The sequence below is a fragment of the Citrus sinensis genome, chromosome 2, assembly GCF_022201045.2.
Source record: "Citrus sinensis cultivar Valencia sweet orange chromosome 2, DVS_A1.0, whole genome shotgun sequence".
In the NCBI taxonomy this organism is placed as follows: domain Eukaryota; kingdom Viridiplantae; phylum Streptophyta; class Magnoliopsida; order Sapindales; family Rutaceae; genus Citrus; species Citrus sinensis.
In genome coordinates, this window is record NC_068557.1 from 8,123,328 (window position 1) to 8,144,761 (window position 21,434).

Below are 21,434 nucleotides of genomic sequence, written 5' to 3' on the forward strand. Positions count from 1 at the left end.
ATTAATACGGATTATTTAGCCCATGATGCATGTTGATACGGATCCAGATACCCAAGTACGTCAATTTAATAGATTTTCTCTTCAATTTATTCTCTCCATTGCAATTCCAATTTTAGAATTTATTCTCGCCATTTTAATTTAAGTATTAGCATATTTCAAATCATTTCCACCATAAATCCAATCACCCATTTACAAAATTAATTCTATATATAATTAAAATCCACCTCCTCGTGGGATCGACACTCGTCACCATTAGTCTATACTACAATAAATTCGTGCGCTTGCGAGTACATTAAAATTTGCACAACACAAATCAAAATCACGTGCAATAATAGATAATGAATGATTTTGTATTAAAAGATGACCTGTTTAAAACTGACATGATTAATCAAAAAGTTTTGTGCAGACAGGCCATTCTTTGCCGAATTCCTGGACATAAAGAGCTTATTTCCATTTTCCATCACAAGAGTTGTAGAATAACTAGTCGGATATGTGAATTTCAACAGCGAGGAATGACAAGTTTGCAATCATATTACCACATAAGAAGGTTACGACAACACATATTACTTTTATTATGACTTCAAAACATACACAAGATTGCATACCTATTAAATTCCCTGATATGACAAAAAAGAAAAGCAGCCCAAATGGCAACAATTTTCATTATTTAACCACAAAAGTATGCCAAATTTTGTTGACAGTGTCGAACCTCCAAGAAATAATCAGAAACACCTCGGTTTGAAGTCTATGGAGTTGTTGCAGGAAGAAAAAAAAAGTATCATGTAATCCATAAAGATGAGTATCCTCATTCAAGAGTGCAAAAATCAAGAAGCCGGCATGCAAAAAATTCACTTAGAAATATAATCTTTCAAACATAAGATCAACCACACCATAAGTTATATCAAAATTAATACATCATAACAAAAGAGGAAAAAGGGGGAAAAAAGAAAGGATGTGACAAAATTCTTCCATCATTTAGTAGCACTTAGTCACCCTTTCTCCGGAAAGAACATCCCTCAGTGAGTCTGGCACGTCCACCAGTGGGCTGGCATAGAACGGACTGGCAGTTGCCACAAACCACCACAGTTTGAGAGTGGCTGAAAACAGTTGTTCTGAAATTTACAGACAAACCAAATAGTGAAAATCAATATCTATTTATAAATTTAAATGAAAATATAAATAAAAACTCAAGAAACTTACATGTTGAAGCAACCCTGACATTTCACATCCTACATCAATAATGTGAAAAGGAAAAAGCAATCAGTCCAACAAATTGTATAATATGAAAAAGAATTAAAAAAACCAAACTCAGCCAGATGCATTGGCACTAATTTAAAAGTATTTCACTTGAGAAGAAAAAAGAGTCAACGACAAGTTATGACTTAAAGATGGAATTCAAACTCATAACAAACATTTAATTTTAAAACAAATACTATTTCATAGAAGTCTACTTCTTGTCATCATTATCCTATGAACAAGACATTTGAGATTTTGTACTTCAAGAAATAAAAGCTTTAGAATTACAATATCCCAACCTTCGGAAGAATTGAAAAATAAGCATATTATCATTCTAACATAAGATACTGACACGGTAACAACATCAACAATAAAACATTAATAGAAGGCACATTACCATGAAAAAGGAATTGGGTGACTGAACAAGACGCTTAAGCTTGTGCTTCTTCTTCTCAAGCTCAGCCGGAGGATTCAACAAATCAATATCATTTTGGAGAACCTATTCCCACATTCACAAATAAAAAGACAGGAGCAACATTACTGACCGGAAAATATAAATATATAAACACAAAAACAAAATTATATTTACAAATTAATTTTTGGTTATATTGATCCCAATAATCTTGTACTTCAATCAACATTATGTACGTATGGCAGTAGCTAAATATTTTACAGAGAACTGGGGAGTCTAGGAAATAGCCGAACAATCCTCACTATTTGTCACAAATCTCAAATTCTCAGTTAGGCCTCCATGTCTTCTGTTGCTGACTTTTAAATTTGTGTTGTACATATAAATACAATCATATATCATATCACACACAAAAAGATACGGATATGTACACAAGATTTTAATATGTAACAGAAAGTTTTAGATTACCTACCACTAGTGAATATCTAAAAGAAAATCGAAAGTTAACAAGTTAAGATATAGCACTACAAAAAAATCTATATGGACATTTTATTTTTGCTAGAACTAGATTTTATCAATTCCCAAAAACCTACAAAAACTAGTTGATTTACATGAATCAATAGAAAAAAAAAATAAAACAAAAACACATACAAAATAGTAGCCTCGTAAAAAAAAAATAAAAGAAGCACACGAGCATCATAAAATATAACAAATAAAACAAAAAAAAAATTACTTTTTTTCTTTAAAAGAATAATATATAAACCAATTTTAAATGACAAACACCCAAAAGATGTAAAGACGAAAACGCAAAAGGGCTGGTGGTAGAAGAGCGGTATGAACTCACCGTGTTTGCAAATGCTCCAGGAGAACCTAGAAAACCCTAGCAGCAGAGAGTGGGTCAGCAGGCGGTGAGGTTTGAAACGAAACTCAGATGGTTATATGAAAATGGGAGTTGCGTTGTTCGTCACCGTTGGATGAGTCAGTTGTTGATCTTGGCCGTCAGTTGGATTTTAATGTTCTGTTTTCGGGTCGGGCCTTTTGGGTTATCATATGGCCTTTATATAAAACGTGTTTCCACCGACTTTTAAGTTTCTTTCTTAAAGTATCCCGATTAAATTTATAAAATATAAAAGCCATGCTTTAAAATTAACCATGTTCCCATCAAATTTCACTTAAAAAATTTTATTTTTATTAAATATTTTATCTCGATAATCTGAACTCTAATAAATTTTAAATGGTCCTGCAAAAACGAACGTAAGACTTGCTTGTACTGGTTTTTTACGTGGTGGGATTTGCCTTCATTGGCCTCGCAAACCTGACAAACAAAACTCTATATGTAAAACCTACAATCTTTCCTTCCTGGCAGGCATTAGTTTTATCACCATTGTCGTAATGCTTGTTACTCGAATGCTCATGCAACTCACAACATATCAACTACAGCCAAATAACAAAATGTCTAGCATAACAATTTTCCAATTACATGGATATACATCTTGACCTTCAACATACATCTTGTCCTTCAACGTAAATAGCACACTAGCCTCTCTGCAACAAAATATTTGCTCAAACAAATCAAGTTCATGCTGGTAAAGTGAACTCCATTTTCAAAATTCCGAAATCCTTCTAAAACTACATAGTTACACATCTTACATTGTCACTTACCAAATGGCATCGGAAAGTAATATTTGGTGAAAATAACAAATGACAACATCATGAATCAGAATTTGGCACAAATACACAAGGGAATTTTGATTAGAGACATCGAAACAAATAATGGGGTTTTCGCAATCTCAAGGATAGTTCCTCTAAACAAATGATACTGTAATTGCAATCATAGTTCCTCTATCAAATGGTACTAACCCATCAGTATCAGACTTGACAGGCATTTGGAAATGAAACAGACATATAGATTTTGATTTTAAAAAAATTACTGCCAAAAGAATTACAAAACCATTTCTTTTAAGAGGTTATTGTTTCATATGCTTTGTTATCATACAAATAATATGTGCAAATGCATATGCACTTGAAAGAAGCATCAAGCTGCCACCAGTAAAAGTCAGTTTTGCTAGTTCAATGTATTTTATGATAAAAATTGTGCCAGTAATGTAATTGAAACAATAATATAACTAACTCAGTCATGAAACCTTATTCTTCTCGTCAGTGTCTGTATCAAGGGACGTCCCACTGTTTGTCAACTCAATAGTCAGCCATGTCAATCTAAATAGCAATTGGATATAGCAGCATAGTCACTATTCCAGTTCCAGGCTCTTTTTCATGGCTTCATAAACCATGTAAGTAATGCTAGCAGATGGAACAACTTTCAGCAGATTAGGGAACAACCCTTTGTAGAATCCCCTTAATCCTTCACTTTTAAATGTTCTCTTAAATACATCGGACATTCCTGTATAAGCGCTTTCTGTGTTCATGCGCTGAGCTTGCATTCTGAGACCAGAAGCGAAATTAGGCTCAGTGCACTGTGAGTGAATGAAAGCGACAAGGTATTCACATAAACACCACAACCACAATTTACCTTGTTCTGACAACCTGCAATGGGTATACACATGTTGCTCCTAAAGCTCCAGAAAAAGTTCCGCATCCCAGTTGCACTAGAGGACCGGGCTCTACAAAAAGGTATAAAAATCAATCAAAATGAAGGCAAATCTGAGACGGGAAATGATATAAGACTGAAGAAAAGATAAGTTTACCACTGTCATGAAGAATGTACTTCTTGGACATTTCTTTGAAACTTTCATATGCAGCTAGATCAATCCCAGCATAAGGGATGATCCCAAGAAGTGAAGGAACAAGGCCTCGATAGAATGCACGGGGTCCCTCTTGAACCAATATATCTCTTGACATTGCCCCTATTTTTGGAACTTTTCCTCCTTCACAAACATAAGTTTGTAACCGGGTTTTCACAAGATCCATCGGATAAATGGCTGTCTGTGCCACGGCACCTGCCAACCCACCAGCGAAAAGGCGCCCTGAGGCACCGATATTGGTCTTCTCTTCATCCCCTTCAACTTTGGCAATTAATTTTTTCAATCTTTCATAAGTGTAAAATTTGATAGCACTTTCAGGTGCCACTTTTATGACATTTAATCCATTGCCTCGAAAAAACCCCGAGATACCTCCATCCCTCCATATATCCCTTATTGCTGGCATAATATGAGCTCTTGTTGTTTGTACTTGCAAAACAACCTTTAGACGATCAAGAGGAGCAGTTGCTGTCCGAGATGTTGCTCCAGCAACTCCTCCAGAAATCAAATATCGATTTGCATGCACATGCTTACTGATACCCTCAGGTATGGCAGCCTGTTCCCCAATATCAACAAGACACACCCTTTCTAAGTAATGATAAATGTTCTCCATAGTTGCCTCATGAGGATACAACAGAAGAAAGTCCCTCCACTCTTCAAATGTTATAACTCCATTATTATCCTTATCTACACGCTCAACAAAAGTAGCGAGCTCCTCATCATCAATTTCAATTCCTACAAGAGAGAGACTGGTGTGGCTTATAGACCGAACACAATCCACGAAAACATAACACCAATTTCTAACATTCTAACATCAAGTTACTAAACTATGTACAAAAACAAATTTAACTTAATCTCATATCTACACGGCCAAAAAAAATGGAAGAAAAACTAATGTTTCTTCATACCAGTCACAAAATTATAAACAAATCTTATCAACAGCACCAAAATGAAGATAATTCACATACCCATCAAGCAATAATCAAGTTAAAACACGAAACGGACCTGCCTTGACAAGCGCATGATAAAGCTCTTCAGGCAAAATGCCACCATTGTGTTCAACATCAATGGCTTGAAAAATCCGGTACAGCTCGAGCTCCTTATCATCCATATAGCGACGAAACTCTTGATACTCAACACGGCCATCTTGATTAGAATCACAAACATTCAACAAATCCCTTGCATACTTATACTCGGAGGGTATATTCAGCGAAGAGAGCCCTGCCTCTATCTTTGCATAATCTAAATACCCAGAATTATTGACATCAAAAAAATTAAAAAGAGCTCGGATTCTCTGCTCTCTTTCTTCTTTACTCTCACCTAAAGCCAATAACACGTGCTCCATCGTTACACTAGTCCCCGCCTTTTTCACCGGGTTGTTCCCATTGCTTTGCTGTGTCGCCATTAATAAACCGAAAAAACAGAGGAACCCCGCGCGCGTGTTTTGAGTCAAAGATTTGAACAAATACTGAGTCTAAGTCGTCATCGGAGAGGAAATTTTGGCCGTGATGGAATGGAATCAACGGCCAAATCTGCTTCCAAGAACGTGCCCATCGAAAGATAAAAATGTAATTTTTTTTTCTTGTTTTGTTTGTGTTGTTGTGAAGTGTATTATTTAATGAGTTGTGATTGTGAATTTGTGATCCATAGGGACAGGTAAAGGCAGAGAAGATTGTGGTCTTTTTTATTTTATTTTATTTATACTTTTTTTTTTAAAAGTAAATTAATTTTGTTTCTGTTAATTAAAAAGTGTTTTTTTTATTTCCTTTTTCCCAAAGGGACTCATATTCTCTTTGGTATGCGTTGCTGTCTCGTGAGATTTGTGCGTCCAACCAGCTTCAAGATTCGAGGAATCAATTGTGAGGTCGGCTCCTGAGCTACTGGCCGAATGTGTGCTTCACTTGTGGCTATGTCACCTATCATATCATAATTTACATAAATGTGACGCGTAATATGTTTTTATAGGCATACAATTGTTCACGTTAGAGTTAGAGCGAGCAATTTCCCATCTTTTTTTGGCATTGTTTGGTTAATCGCAGCATCAATGCTATTCCTTATCCACTAGCTCACCGTATAATTTTCTGTATACGTGACGGATTTATCATATGATTTTTGTGCCTATTGCCGAGTGAGATGCCATCTTCACCAGAGGCTTAATCAGATTGTTGTCCAGAGTCATGAAGAAATTAAACTGAGAATGGTAAAAGAAGAATTCAAAGTTTTTGACTCTTTCTACCTCATGAATTGTGGTAGAAGCTGAAAAGTTATCGTGCCTTGCAATATGGGACTGCATTTTACTTTTGATTGATGTTTTGAGACTATGCAAAATGCAAAGAGCCTACCAGAAGCTCCTTGTGCAAGCGAAGACCAAGAAGAGCATATGCAAGAATTTACAAACTCTTTTTTACATATACAGTGAGTTTCATCAGGTTACACATGCATGAGAGAGTTTTACATCACTTGCTTCCAACTTCCAAGTCAGCTAGACATTGCCTAAATTTACACACATAAGTAAGTTCTATGACTAATACAAAACATTATTTCCCATGCTGCCTCCTATTCTCTGATGCAACCTTCAGCAAAGTTTAGTATTTTTCTCATTGCGAAAATAGTAGCCTTCTCCGCTTCCTAGGATGCAACCCACAAACTTCCTGACTGCTGCACTGATAAATCTACAATTTACATAAACAAAAAAGGTCCATTAAATTACATATCAAGCAGGATAATCGGATTAGAGGTCAAGAAAGATCAAATGCAACATTGCTGTTGAAGTTGGATTCTCGCCTTCTCCAATGCTGCCTTTGCCGCAAGAAGCTCCTCTTCCTTCTGCTTACAAAGTTCCAAAGCTTCCTCAGCTTTTTCCATGCTTTTCTTTGACTCCAACTTATCTCTAGAAATAAAATCTACACGAATCTTGTGCTCAGAAGTCTCAGCCTGACAGCAGGATACTTGGTTCTCAATTTGAGAAAGCTTGTCCCTCAGACGTGAAGCCTCTTCTTGCAATGATTGTCCACGCTCAATAGATGCTTCCAAATCGGCAACAGCCTTTTCATAGACTTTAGAAATATCGTCAAATCGATCTTTTTCTTCATTGTATGAGTCAAGAAGCTCTTCCATGGAGTGTTCGTTACACACGGACCGCTCAATGGCACCAAATCTTAAGTTAGAGTCAACATATTCCTTCAGACTTTTCGTAACTGGGTTACTCGCAATTGACTCACAAACAGAAAACAGTTCACTAACTCCCCTAATTATGGAATCAGGATCAGATTGATCGGTCGAGTTCTGATTCATCAAAATCTGATTAAAACACAGCGCTGTGTCCTGAAGAAACCTTTTCATTGTGCTCCTTACGTTTTCATCCATGGTAGTGGAAGAACGTTTGAGGGCTGATGATTTTTGAAGATCACCATTCCAAACTTGCAGATCTTGCCCAGGAGTTGATGGTGATACTTTGTCATCTTCCGTATTGGAAACGCCAGGAAATAGGGTGGCTTCATCTTGAGGGACAAAGATGGGATTGAAAGACGGGAAGATTACTATAAAAATATTGTGGCAGTCAGAATCCAAAAATGGATGAAAAATTTATCCAGCTAATATATGTGTGAAACCATACCACAAAAGAATGGAGCAGGCGGACGATCTGTTAAGCATCGCGAAGGAGGGAAAGCTAGCCTGCCCAGCCAACCAAGAATATGCAGAGCTAAACTTTGATAAACATTATCTGTAAACCAGAAAAGAGTAAATGCATAAAAATGAAAGATTATCTCAATAATTGGGTATGATACAAAACAGAAGCACGACCTGTTTACATGAATTAATAGTCATTACGAAAGAGTGGAAAGAAGAAAGCTACACCTCTGTTTGTGGCGGCAGCAAAAGAAATCTCCCTAAAGAACTCCGTCTGATAGCAGTGAATCACTGAACGGGACATTAAACGAACAACTGCTGCTTTCCCCACCATTGAATCCCATGACTCTGCCTCCTGCACGACTAGGTTGCCTTTAGCAGAATCAAGGACAGAATTTTCATGCTCAGGTGCCACAAATGGCGATGGATCATGTTGGTTCGCAGACAAACTGTCTGAATTTTTACCAGATTCGTGGCGCTCTGTCAGCAATACATCATCTTGTGTAGACAACATAGGACTAATAGTAGAATTTGAGAAAAAATTAGCGTTGTCCACCTTCGGTAACCCAAATTCCAGCCTCCCAGGGTGCTCAACACTCAAATTGTCACTCTGCGAGCTATCACCCGCAGAGAGAGAAGCGCTATAGCCTTTGCTTTCATCTCGATGCTCATTAACTTTAGCATCTGCTTGAGTATCCTCCCATTGAAAGAATGGACAAGCTCCAAGTCCCTAAGTCAAATTCACAATACTTAGATCAGAATCCAGCGACATCCATATATACACTGCATGTTCTATAACACATGTTATCTACACCAAGTACTCCACAGTTAAAGCATTCGATCGACGATTGAAATGTGACCTTTAAAACTAATTTCCTATTATGCCAATAAAATGAATAAGGTAAACTGCAATTTGAAATATAAACAGATACTTCAAGTTACAAAAGTCAGCTGGAACTGGAAAATGCTAACTAATGACTACAACATTAAATTCCCAAAAGATAAGAATGACAACCAGGGCAGAGACAAAAACCCATCTGTAGCCATCTGAAGAATGGCATCACCAACTGCAAGGATAGAAGAAATGCTCATAAAAGACATAAATTCACGAAGGGAATCATAAAGAGACTCGATCCCTCTATTTCATTTGGGTAAACTCAAACAGTGGCTCGGAGCTTAAAATTATTGCCTTTGAGCGAGTTTAAAGCATCGGCATTACTCGAGTCAAACAAAAAACTGTATGGAGAATGTGAATACCCTTAAGTTGCACTAAAATCAGTAGACTACAGATCAAAAACAAAGCGGCTACCAACCACTACAAATAATTAAAGGACAAAGGCTATCTATACCTTCTTGATAGGGCAAACAAAGTAGCTACGACCTACATTCGGCCCACTAAATTTGTTTTCCTTTTTACAGGTTCCAGCTCCACAAGAACACTTAGGATACGGTTTCTGACCAGTATCTTTCACTTCGTAAGGTTTCTGACCAGCATCTTTCACTTCATCAACCCATTTGATGAAAAATCTACAGCCTTCAGCACCCTAAAGATGTAAACAAAATGAACCCAACTTAAAAAAAAATTCCGAAGTTACTGTAGCATTTTCAGCTCATAAACCATCTAGACACTAACCTGTACAGGGCAAGAGTAGTACTTCCTGCCAGGGTTTTTCACTGAATTAGAGACTTTTACAACACAGGGCCCTTTACCACAGCGGCACTGAATCTCCGGATAATCACGACTGTTGCCGGCGGCGGGAGGCGGTGATTTTCTTGGAGATATAGAAGGGCAAGATCTTACCCAGTGGCCTTGCTTGCCACAATTAAAGCACAAATCATTCTGCATTTTCTGATAAAGAGCCGTTGGTGGGGTGAAACAACAGGGGTTGAGTTTCAAAACGCAGTTTGGCACGTCGTTTTGGTATCTGGTTTATGGAGGCCAAAGGAAAGTGACACTGAATAATGTGACAGTGAATAATTAATGAATAAAGTATACACAATGAACACGAAGTACTGGAGTAGGCTAAACAATAATATAGGACAGAGACTTAATCCCACGTGACAAAACTTCCTCAGGAAGCTGTCGGTCTATTCGTTGTTACTTCATTCAGGTCGCTTACTTGTGACGCTATCGTTTTGGCCTTGTTCGAAAGTTTGGGATGCCCATGGGTACAGTATCACCTGATGCCGTTCCGTTGCTAAACCTAGCAAAAAATTTAAATTATTAAACCTCCCGCAATCCGCAGCAGATGTTATTTAAAAAAAAAAAAAAACATAGAGCTGTTGTGAATTTTAACAATTATTAAATTTATTTTTAACCTGTAGTAAAATTTTTATAATTTTCTCATTTAAAATAAAAATTATTAAAAAATATTTTTAATAGTACATAAAAACTTAAGTTATATTATTCAAACTATAAATTTATAACAATTGCTAAAACAAATTTTCATACAATATTCAATATTAGATTTTATTAATGTAAATAAGAAATTAAAATTTCAACATTAAAATAAAACAAAAAATATATTAATCTAATACAAAATATTTCTATTGTAGGAAAATCATCATTACTAATGTCAAAATCCTATATATTGCTTCATCTTTTAATCAATATACAAGTACTGTTAATAATATTTATAAGTAAGTTTTGCACAACTACCATTAACAATGAATTAAACAAATAAAAATCCAAATTTAGTAAGCAATCATTAGGTTCAAGATATTAAAGTAAAACAAACAAAATCAATCAAATTAAAATAAAATATCAGCAATACTAAACTTAAAAATTATAAAACTTATACTTATTAAAAATTTATTATATCAATCTTAACACACACGCGCATGCACAGACACAGAGGAAATAGTCACAAAAACCCCAAGTTTTCAAAAAAGAATATCAAGATCACTTTTTATCATAATACCCTTTAAATATAGTAATTAGAACAATGACTTTAAAATTTTTTAATTAATACAAATATAATATAAGTAATATAATCTCTCTAGTAGACTAATAATATTAAATTATTTTTAACATTTAAAATAATATTGAAATTTTAAATTATTATAATTATTTTGATAATGTATTTACATTTATTATAAAGATCTTAAATTAATTTTTGGGTAAATAGATTTTACAATTAACAAAATATCTCCCTACTAATAATATTAAAATTATTATTTTTATATAACATTCAAATTAATTTTAAATTTAATTATTTTCTTTTGATATTATGCTTCTATTTATTATTAAAAATTAGTTTAATGTAATAAAATATGTATAATAGATTGTAAAATATTAAAATATTTTTAAATATTAAAATTATATATATATATATATATATATATATATATATATATATATATCTATTTATTATAGAATTTTGGGATTAATTTTTTTGGAGCTTATAAAGTTAAAGTGTATTATAGCCAAAAGAGAGTCTTGTTATTCTTTATTGAAATATTAGGAATCTTTGTAACAATTTCCCTAATTAAGGGTCGGGGTTTGCCAAGCTCAGGCCCAAGCCCATAAAATTTACAAATAGCCCAGGCCCTCTCAAAGTCCATCTATATTGGACGGGCCCAGACCGAGCTTGGGCTTTTAAACCAATTTTTAAATAATTTTTTAATAAAATTATAAATTTTAAATACATAATTATCCAATACATAATACTACAAGAGGCTAAAAAACTTAAAAATAATTCTCCAATACATGATTAGGCAACACAAAATATGAAAATACTAACATCACAAGTACATAACATAAAAAAAATCACTAATATAAAAAAAAAAACTAATCCATTATTTGCGGGCTATGTTCCTTTTCATCCTTCAATTGCTCGCCAGTAGGAATTTGGTTAAAATAAATAGTAAATCAAAAATAATTAGTAATTAATTTTGTAAAGAATATTTTTATGCCTCAACTAGTAGCCCATAACCAATGCTGAGAGCACATGATCGCTTCCAACATGTTTGGATGTACTCTACTCCGATGTGGACTCAATGTTCTACCCCTCGTATTAAAAGCCGACTCTGAGGCAACAATTGTCACAGGTATGGCTAACAAATCCTTGGCCATCTCCGCCAAAATAGGATATTTGCCTTTGTTCATCTTCCACCATTGTAAAACATCAAAGTCCGGAGTTCTTTTGATTAAAGGATCCTCTAAATACCTATCTAAGTCAGACTTCGAACTAATAGGTTGACTATTTTGGGTTGCATATGCATCAAAATCACCTATTTCATCTATATCATCAAAATTAATATGAGATTGGTCGGAAGGAACAATAATTGAGGTAGAAGACTCACTAATAACACCGTATTTCGTAGTTGCGAATTTGACCTCATAATAATTCATCATTTCACCACAAAGCTCTCATATTTTATTAAGCTGATTTTCAAGACCGACTGCATAAATCTTCGGATAATAGTAATTAATCAACATCATCTTGTATATCGAATCAAGAATAATAGCCATGACCAATATCCCACTAATCTCATCCCAATACTTCAAAAAAATTTCAATCATGTTATCCGCCATGTTCTTAACTGCATGAACATATGATGTTTGCCACCCCTTTAATGCAATCCTCATTTTACAAACCAATGGAAAAAATAGATTAGCAGTGGGGTATGTTGTACTCGAAAACATCTCAGTCAACTTTGAAAAATGCCTCAAATAATCCAACATTTGCTTAGCCAACTATCATTCCTCACTACTAGGCAAACACTTGTATTGCGGCTCAACACTTTTGTACTTCACTGCAAGTTCAAACATCTCAAAAGTAGAATTCCATCTAGTTGGGCAATCAAGCCCCCACTTTTTCACATCCATCTGCATTTGACGGCATGCCAAGTCGAATGTTTCCACCCGTTTTGGCAACCAACTCCAGTAAGACACACTGTCTCTAACACATGTAATACCACTCTCAATCACCGACAACCCATCCTTCACAATTAAATTCAAAATATGAGCTGCACACCTCATATGAAAAAAATTACCATCCAATATCATTGACTCAATTGACAACAATCCATTCAATCTTTCAACTATCGCATCATTAGTTGAACAATTGTCCAAAGTAACTATGGATTTCTTTTTATCTAGATTCCAATCCAGCAAACACTTCATCAAAATTTGCATAAGGCAATCAACTGTATGTAGGGCTTGCACATATATAAACCTATTCATTAAAAAATAAATAAAAATTATGCAAAGTTACAAAAAAAATTAAATAATTTTTTAATTTAATAAAGTACATATAAATATTTAAATATAAATTTTAATATTTAATAAAGTAAAAATACCTTAGGATTCGACTTTGTAAATGCCAAGAGTTGTCAAGGAAAGTCCCGTAATAACCATATAACCTTTCTTTTGATTACGAGCAGTCCAAATATCTATAGTAATTGCTACCCTACTATTATTAATCTCCAACAAATTTATTGCCTTTGCCTTTTCAACATTATATATCTTAAAGATCTCACTCTTTAAAGTGTTTCTGGACATATGCTTCACCAATGGGTTGCAATAATTAACAAAATCTCTAAACGCCTCATATTCCCCAAACCTAAGAGGAATCTCATGTTTTACAATAATTGTTGTAAGTTTTTTTACAGGCAACCAATGAATCAAATTTCTGAATTCCAAGCTTACCACTTTCGGTTTTCACCAAGTGCTGCTTTTGCTCAAGAACTTCTTCAATTGTTGGTTGATTAAGACCGTGAATTTGTCTAGTATGTCTATTCAAGTGACTGGTACCCGATCCACAAGAAAGAACTGTTCCACAATGATTATATTTTGCATTCGCTACACCACCAACATTTATCTTTGTGAAATGGTCCCAACAATTTGAGACAACCCTTTGTTTTCTTTTTTTTTTTATCACTCTGTATCTCTTCTTGAACATTCTGACTCTGCAGATGGATTTAAAGGCAAATTAGAAGATTCAGAAGCATTTTCCATTATAAACCTGTATAAAATTAAAGGAGGTGCGATATTAAATTAATTAATTAGTTAATTAATTAATCAAATATCATATAATTTTTTGAAAATTTTATAAGAATGCATAATATTTTTACACCATAATGTTAATGTCATAATAAATTTTCTAACAACAAAGCATGAGACACCACAATGCCCCAAATTTGCAATGTCCAGGACACCAGACTTCAAGTAAATTTTACAAGAAAACTTACAATCGTAGAACTGCATACTTCAACCCAGAAATACCAACAACACAGCTCAAAATCATTAACCAACAATACAATATTCTTCAACATTTTCTACATTAACCAACAACCAAACTATATTCTTCACAACTCAAAATCGTAATATTCTTCACAATACTTTTCAACGGATTAACCAATTACATATGTTTAGGCCTTAGATAATACAATAAAAAAATTTGAAGCTTAATTGAGAAGGAGTACCGGAGTTGGATGGCTTGCTATCTTGCTGGAGTAGTTTAAATCGCATACAGACTGCAAATCATTGCAGCTGCCTAGCGCACGTTCGAGTGGTTGTTGTAACATCGCACGGCTATGCTGGTGGGCGGGGGTTGCTGTTGCGTCGTGTGAGAGATGTTGGGTGGTTGGACAATGGGTTATGTGGGAGATGCTCGCTATGGCTGTTGGTTGAATGGTGGCTGCTGGTGCTGGACGCTCATCACTCATTGCTGGATTTTGTTAGCCTCGCTATTGGCTGCTGGTAGCGAGAATAGTGAGAGGCTGGCACGGTGACGGTGAGTGAGGGAGCAAATGAAGGAGTTAAGGATTTTGACTTTGGGAGTTTGGGTTTTGTTTGAAATCGTTTTGTTTGGATTCTCTTTTTTTTTCAGTTTTTTAATTTCAATTTTATGATATATTATAAAGATTTTTCTTTTAAAAAATATATTATTTAATATAAAGCCAGCCCGAGCTTTTATAGAAAAGTCCTTATCTGAGCCCATAATATATGGGCTTTAAAAGTTAAAAGCCCTTGTCCATAATTTAAAACTGCGGGCCTGGCAGGCCTGAGCTTTTCTGTCAATCCTAATCTCAAGGGTTTAAGTGTCCGTTTTCCTAATTAAAATAAAGAATGTGAGTTTGCAGACACTTATACAGGTACTGGTGATGGATTTTCGCAGACGGATTTGCACATTCGCAGGTAATCTGGCCATTCTATTCAAAACCCTACCATCCATCCAAGTTTATAAGTTGGCGGCTAGAGCTTGTTGCCCTCGCTTGACTCAAGAAAGTGGTTAAAGAGTCTCTTAACAACAAGTAACTTTAAAACGTTCCTCTTGCTTTGATTCATTTTGCATTGCATTTTGCTCATTTACTTTCTGTATTTTAGTGGGTAGTTACTATATTTTATTGTGGTTCAATGCTTTGAAAATGAATAAAGATTGAACCTTTTGTGTATAACTTTATATTCTATTTCTAAGGCGAATTTTTTTCCCCTTTAATCAATTTACTTATTTTTCTTTAGTTTGAAAATTTCTTGATATTTGACTCTAGCATTGTAGAATACATCATTAGTCAATGGTTAAAATAGTTTTTTAGAATCATATATTCATTATTGTACTAATGGATCTTTTGTTATATTTACAGGGTTGATAAGATACTCATTGAATATGATATAGAGGAGTTTTAGTTGTGTTTGCAGTGTCAGTTGCATATTTTCCTTGCATTCAAAATGCAAAAGTTACTTTCAGAGGTTTTGGCTTATTTTTTATTGGTGATTTTGTTGTTGCCTCCATGAAGAATTTGAATAATCTCTATTTTGAATCATAGGTGCATTAATATCAAGATTCATTGACATGTAATCAATTCCATTTTTTGATGGTTTTTGTGGTCATTGATTAAACTACCATATTTTTCAGCTCTGGACTAAACTGTTCAAGTGTGTATTGGCAAATCCTCATATAACATATGAAAAACCCCGATAACTATTTAGTTGTGATATGTTGTGGTACAATAGATACTTTCAACTTGTTCTATTGTTGATTAAGCTAATATCCTGCACTGAAATTCTTGTAGTTTAATTGTACTATTATATTCATCCCTTCTAATTGTTCTACAGTTAAAGTTTTTTCAAGAGTGCACAATATTTACTAGACTAGTCAGATGCCCGCCTTCAATATTGTAGGCATTGTTACATGTCTGGGAAAATAAAGATAGGGATTGAAATATGATGGGTGGGTTTCCCATCTATCTACTTATTGTCTCTTGTAAGTTTCCATTGTTGCTTAGTAATAAATTCAATTGCTACTTAAGCTATATCTGGACTCTACATCTCTATCTATCTCCTTCAATATATGCATGTGTGAGATTTTAATTCAGCATATATATGATAAAACCATACTAGTTAGGTGCCTGCCTTGCCATTAGAGTAGGGATTGTTATCATCACATGTATAGAAAATGAAGTATAAGAAAGGGAATCTGGTTGATGGGTTCTCCATCAATTTGCTTTCCAACTCGTTAAGGTGTCTATGGTTGCCTATTGATTGATTTGATTATTATTCAAGCTACATATGGACTTTAAATCTCTCATTTCTGTCTCTTTATCTCTAAGTGTATGCTTTTGTTTATATAAGTATGAATTTTTTTAAATAGCCATTATCCTCAGATGTTTCTGCATTTGTATTCATGTGTTTAAGCTTCAGATTTGGCTACCCCTTTTATAGTGAGCAAACTATAGGCATATGTTAAGTGTCTTCATACATCTATCCTTTTTCTTTTTTTGTACATTTAATGCAGCTCATCTCTCAACTAGCAGGATGTATGCTAAATCCATGTTTTATTTTCTTTTCTAATAATTTTGTAATTATGAGTGTCAACCAAACATTTGTAAGTGTTTACCCTGTAAATAATGATCGAGATTGTTACATGTCTAGAAAAGCAATGATAAGGAAAAACAACTCTGGGTTTGGAAGCCTCTCATCTTTATTGGATTTCTCTTGATGGTGTTCATCATTGCCCGATAATCAGTATAGTGATTTGCGAGCTACATCTGGACTTTACATCTAGACATCTGTTTTGGTTTAAAAACCATAATAAGGGAGCATTATCCATCAAAACCATTACATCTCTTATACATGATGTGAACTACCTAACACTTGTCTGATATATTAACACTACGAGACAAATTTTAAGCAAATAGTTGAAGTGTACATGTAATTTTTTGGTTATAGTATAGAGTGCATTTCTGGTCACATTATTACTTTTCCAACATTTTAAATGTTTGCTATGTTTTGTACTTTGAATTTATTTTCCTTCGTGGATGTAATAATATTATCAAGTTTTTCATCAATAAGGATTTTGTTTTTGTTGTAACCAATGGACTCATCCTACTAAATATCATTTCTTTTATGATGTAAAATGAGATAAGAAAGGTCTAGACCATCTGGTAGTGGCTGTAGCTCAAACTATTGACACTAGAGGCAAATTAATGCAAGGCTTTGTGAATAAGGATGCAATAGCCACGACAAATTCCTCTCAAAAGGCAACAATCTATAGGCAGTCACAGTCAACATTGTGGACGAAAGGTAAGAGCTTTAAGAATTTCATCAATTTGCATGACATCTTTCTTAATTGTGACAATGATTATGTATGCTTATCATAATTTTAGTTGAAATAATTTAGTTTAGTTCAACATTTTGTATTTTGATTGAAGACTTTTCTCTCAGATAATTTACTTTGGCAAGCCTGATGGTCTTATCGCCATACTAGATCAGAAACTTGCTATTGTGCATCAGTTACTAATCTATTGAGAGACAAACAGGTCACCGTTCAAGCATTTCTAGTGTCTCTTAATCATATGTATTGCATTTCTTCAAACCAAATATAATGTTTTTGTTGTTTACACTGAATTTGATCATGGTAGGCTGAAGGAAAATAAGTTAGTATTAACTTCTTTACACTTATTAGAGTCAGCCATATCTTAATGCAAAGCAAAATTAACAGCACCACAATTGTAAGGCCATCATGGACTAAGCGATTATTACTTGATGAAAGCTTGTTTTCTAAAAAACTCTAGTATTTAAGTTGAATACATCCTTCTAGTTTTGTCAGAATTGATTTTTGGCACTGTTAAGTCGAATGTGTTACATGTTACTTCCAAACATAGCATTCACATTATCGTTATTTTTCTTTTTTTTAAGCATTGGTTTATGAATTCGAAAGCTCAAAAGAAGGTTATAATAAACTCTCTCTATATAAAATAAGGTTGAAAGCTTATGCATGTTGGGTTTTAGAGGAAAATCTTCTATTTTACGTGAGTAACACACATTTACTAGTTTCTCAATCTTTTGCTTCAGATGTCAAATATAGTACTTTCAACATTTTAATTAAATGGTGCATTGATTTCTACTTAAGTAGATCTAAAGAATATTCGACATATCAAGATAAGTTGCCATCTAGCTTGGCACTAGACATCATTGTCTTTTGTTGCCTTGGAGCAATTAGGAAGTATAAAACTATAAAGTTCTAATTATTTCCTATGCAGGGAAGAGGCAAATGAGTTATGTCGAGCACTGGAAGATAATAAGTTACAAGTTGTCTCAGAGATAGCAAATGTACTCTACCATTCCATGGTTCTGTTGGCACTTAAAGGTGTAAGGTCAAAGGATGTCTTAGAAGTTCTCCGACAGAGATTTTTTTTTTTTCCAGTCAGATATCGATGAAAAGAAAGTTTGCTTCTCACAAACCTTAGAATAAACGTTTGCCCAGTTTGTACGTGTTAGATTAATTTTAATTAATCTAATATTTGGGGTCACACATGAAACAAATAAAATGTGTGTGCTATTATTTAATTAGCTAACAATTAAGTGATCTATTTAATGTTAATTAAATGGCTAAGGGTATAATACTTATGGGTTAAATACATAGATATTATAGTTTAATTATTACTTCTATGAGGGGTAGAAGTGATAATTAACATAAAATTAAAATTGCTAGACAATTTTAATTAAAACTGCTAGTTAGTTTTCTTTTTATACGATGGTTATGGTCCCCATTCTATCTCAATCTCTTTTCATTCTCAAAATGCCTCTCAGTGAGAATTCTTAACAAAGAATAGAGATTAATTTGGAAATCCATCACCAAGTTAAAGAATCTTTTCTAGTGCATAATAACAATGGATTCAGGTACGCTTCAGATTTGATGTTGCTCAGTAATTTAGTTTGGATTTAAATAAGTTTCAAGAAATTATTTTTCAAGTGGTATCAGAGCCTAATCCATGATTAGATTATTGAGATACATCATTTGTTTAATATTTAAATCAATTTAATTTTATTTACATTGTTAATCTTGCATTTTCTGGAAAATGTATCAAATAGTGGTGGATTAACTTCTAATGGGGTTAAAATGCATCAAGGCCAAAGTGTATTTCTTTATTTTTAATTTTTAAATTAATTCTGCATGATATAAATGATTCTTATGCAATTATATGTCTACAAATTTTGATGTATAATTAACTGGATATCACATGTTTCGATAATCATGCTTCAGTTTTGGTTTGATAATAATTTTAAATTAAATCAATTGAATTAAGTTGTAGTGGCCATGTATGTTTTGGTTTTGGGTTTAATAGTGATTTTAAATTAAATCACATGAATTGAGTTTTTAATTCTTTCAATGGCCATGTTTCACATGCTTTATAGTTGGTAATTGATATGGGCTATATATATAATGTGCAAATGAAATCAACTCAATTTGATTATTAAAGTTCTGGTTTTACTTTTATAATCTTTAAATTTAAAAATGCTTTATAACGTCTATGTTAATTATTGGTCTAACACTAAAAATATGCTACTTAAAACGGTAAATCACCAAATGATGTCTCTCATGTAGATTAATTTATTTTGGGTGTTAGATGTTTGTGTTTGTGTTAATTCCTGTGGATGTTAATCGACCTAAAGGAAGATTAATATTTGGCTTAATTGCACACACACTCGTGGTGGTAAATTTGTGACGATTATTAAGATAACTTAATGTGAGTAATATACTAATCCAAAGATGGGTTTATAACTTGACATGACTTATCGTCAAAATTTGATTATTACAACAAGAGTACCATTTACAGTTAGTATTATTGTCCAAAGACTTATTACTAATGTTGTGCTAGGTATCTCGAATTGTTATAATTTGCTTTTAAATTTTTAAAGATTATTAATTGAGTTGTTTAATGTGAGCATTATTTGTTTATTTATATTTTATTTATTTTTGTTCTCTATTCAACTTTTCTGTCTGTTGCTTCTATATCTGCAAATATCAATAGTGTTCTAATTCTGAATGGGACTAACTTTAAGTGTTGGAAAGAGAATATGATAGTTCTCTTAGGCTGCATGGATCTAGGCTTATCATTCAGACACCTTAAGCCGGACAAACTCACTAATGATAGTACATCTGAAGATGTGTTGTACTATTAAAAGTTGGATCGATCTAACAGGATGAATCTTATGATCATAAAGTTCGGCGTTCCAGAGGTATTTAAAAGTGCTATAACTAATGAGGTTACAAGTGCTAGTGAGTTTCTTGCCGAAATTCAGAAACGTTTTACAAAAAAATGATAAGGCTGAAACAAGTATGCATTTAGCGAGCTTGATTTCAATGAAGTATAAAGGCAAGAGGAACTTTCGGGAGTATATCATGGAGATGTCTCATCTTGCTTCTAAGCTTAAGGCATTAGGGGTCAACTTATCTGATGATTTGGTCGTGCATTTGGTACTTATCTCTCTTTGTGCACAATTTAATCAATTCAAAGTCAGTTACAACTATCAGAAAGAGAAATAGAATCTCAATGAATTGATTTCTTTTTGTGTGCAAGAAGAAGAGATATTGAAGCAAGAGAAAACTGAATATGCACATGTGGTAAGCACTTCTAAAGATAAGGGCAAAAGAAAGAAAAAGGGTAAAATTGCTGCTTCTAAGGCTCTAGAACCAAAGAAACCAAAGGCCCAGCATGACTATTTTTCTACGGTAAGCCTGGACATGTGAAGAAGAAATGTCAAAAATATCACACATAGTGCGCAAAGAAAGGTACATCTCTTACTTTGGTTTGTTCTGAAATTATTTTAGCTTCGGTATCAAGAAACACATGGTGAATAGATTCGGGTACTACTACTCACATTTTTGTTTCAATGCATGGTTGCCTGAGCTACTGGCCGCCAATTGATACTGAAAGATGCATCTATGTCGGAGATGGCAAGTTAGTAGAAGTTGAAAAAATTGAACATTTTAGATTGCTTATGAAAACTGATTGTTATTTGATTAGTTAGATACTTTTGTTGTGCCGTCTTTTAGACGAAATTTGATTTCAGTTTCTGTTTTGGACAAATTTAGTTATTCTTATTCATTTTTAAACAAAAAATTTAGTTTATTTATCAATTCTAATATTGTTGGAATCGTTTTGTTTAA

The 21,434-nt window shown here is 33.7% G+C and overlaps 3 protein-coding genes and 1 long non-coding RNA gene across 6 annotated transcripts; 1 reads left to right on the forward strand and 3 right to left on the reverse strand.

The window, feature by feature from the left end:
• Positions 1–838: 838 nt before the first annotated feature.
• LOC102608679 (40S ribosomal protein S27-2) lies at positions 839–3,531 on the reverse strand. Its single transcript, XM_006468867.4, has 7 exons — positions 3,506–3,531; positions 3,136–3,190; positions 2,993–3,079; positions 2,490–2,525; positions 1,634–1,735; positions 1,201–1,229; positions 839–1,112 (listed from the first exon to the last, which is right to left on the reverse strand). The coding sequence occupies exons 1-7, from the start codon at positions 3,529–3,531 to the stop codon at positions 986–988; spliced, it is 462 nt and encodes a 153-aa protein (XP_006468930.2). The 3' UTR covers positions 839–985.
• Positions 3,532–3,587: 56 nt separating this feature from the next.
• LOC102608386 (calcium-dependent mitochondrial ATP-magnesium/phosphate carrier protein 3-like) lies at positions 3,588–6,101 on the reverse strand. The gene is made up of 4 exons (XM_006468866.4): positions 5,410–6,101; positions 4,351–5,139; positions 4,176–4,266; positions 3,588–4,087 (listed from the first exon to the last, which is right to left on the reverse strand). Exons 1-4 carry the CDS (start codon positions 5,807–5,809, stop codon positions 3,895–3,897), a joined length of 1,473 nt encoding a protein of 490 aa, XP_006468929.2. The 5' UTR covers positions 5,810–6,101; the 3' UTR covers positions 3,588–3,894.
• A 684-nt stretch (positions 6,102–6,785) lies between these two features.
• LOC102607900 (uncharacterized) lies at positions 6,786–10,122 on the reverse strand. Of its 2 annotated transcripts, none has more exons than XM_006468865.4 (6): positions 9,668–10,122; positions 9,384–9,578; positions 8,263–8,764; positions 8,021–8,128; positions 7,189–7,904; positions 6,786–7,076 (listed from the first exon to the last, which is right to left on the reverse strand). In XM_006468865.4, exons 1-6 carry the CDS (start codon positions 9,878–9,880, stop codon positions 7,002–7,004), a joined length of 1,809 nt encoding a protein of 602 aa, XP_006468928.2. In that variant the 5' UTR covers positions 9,881–10,122; the 3' UTR covers positions 6,786–7,001. The 2 variants fall into 2 exon arrangements, with proteins under 2 accessions (XP_006468928.2, XP_006468927.2); XM_006468864.4 differs by having other exon boundaries at positions 7,189–7,943; positions 9,668–10,112.
• Positions 10,123–14,727: 4,605 nt separating this feature from the next.
• Positions 14,728–21,434, forward strand: LOC102607602 (uncharacterized). Of its 2 annotated transcripts, XR_001507160.3 has the most exons (3): positions 15,087–17,563; positions 17,705–17,799; positions 18,523–21,434. It is a non-coding gene; the product is annotated as an uncharacterized LOC102607602 (long non-coding RNA). The 2 variants fall into 2 exon arrangements; XR_003064104.2 differs by lacking the exon at positions 17,705–17,799 and having other exon boundaries at positions 14,728–17,563; positions 18,523–21,370.

Bases quoted from the DNA above. Each gene is read 5' to 3' on its own strand.
- LOC102608679 (XM_006468867.4), bottom strand. From the start codon at position 3,531: ATGCCTGTCAAGTCTGATACTGATGG. The intron at 3,191-3,505 runs GTTAGTACCATT...ATTTTGTTGCAG, and splicing joins GTCAAGTCTGATACTGATGG to AGAGGCTAGTGTGCTATTTA. The intron at 1,113-1,200 runs GTAAGTTTCTTG...TGTAAATTTCAG, and splicing joins TGTCAGGGTTGCTTCAACAT to AACAACTGTTTTCAGCCACT.
- LOC102608386 (XM_006468866.4), bottom strand. From the start codon at position 5,809: ATGGCGACACAGCAAAGCAATGGGAACAACCCGGTGAAAAAGGCGGGG. The intron at 4,267-4,350 runs GTAAACTTATCT...ACCTTTTTGTAG, and splicing joins GTACATTCTTCATGACAGTG to AGCCCGGTCCTCTAGTGCAA. The intron at 4,088-4,175 runs GTAAATTGTGGT...TTCTGGTCTCAG, and splicing joins TTGCAGGTTGTCAGAACAAG to AATGCAAGCTCAGCGCATGA.
- LOC102607900 (XM_006468864.4), bottom strand. From the start codon at position 9,880: ATGCAGAATGATTTGTGCTTTAATTGTGGCAAGCAAGGCCACTGGGTA. The intron at 8,129-8,262 runs GTGTAGCTTTCT...TCTGGTTTACAG, and splicing joins TGCTGCCGCCACAAACAGAG to ATAATGTTTATCAAAGTTTA. The intron at 7,077-7,188 runs GCGAGAATCCAA...TGTAAATTGTAG, and splicing joins CAAAGGCAGCATTGGAGAAG to ATTTATCAGTGCAGCAGTCA.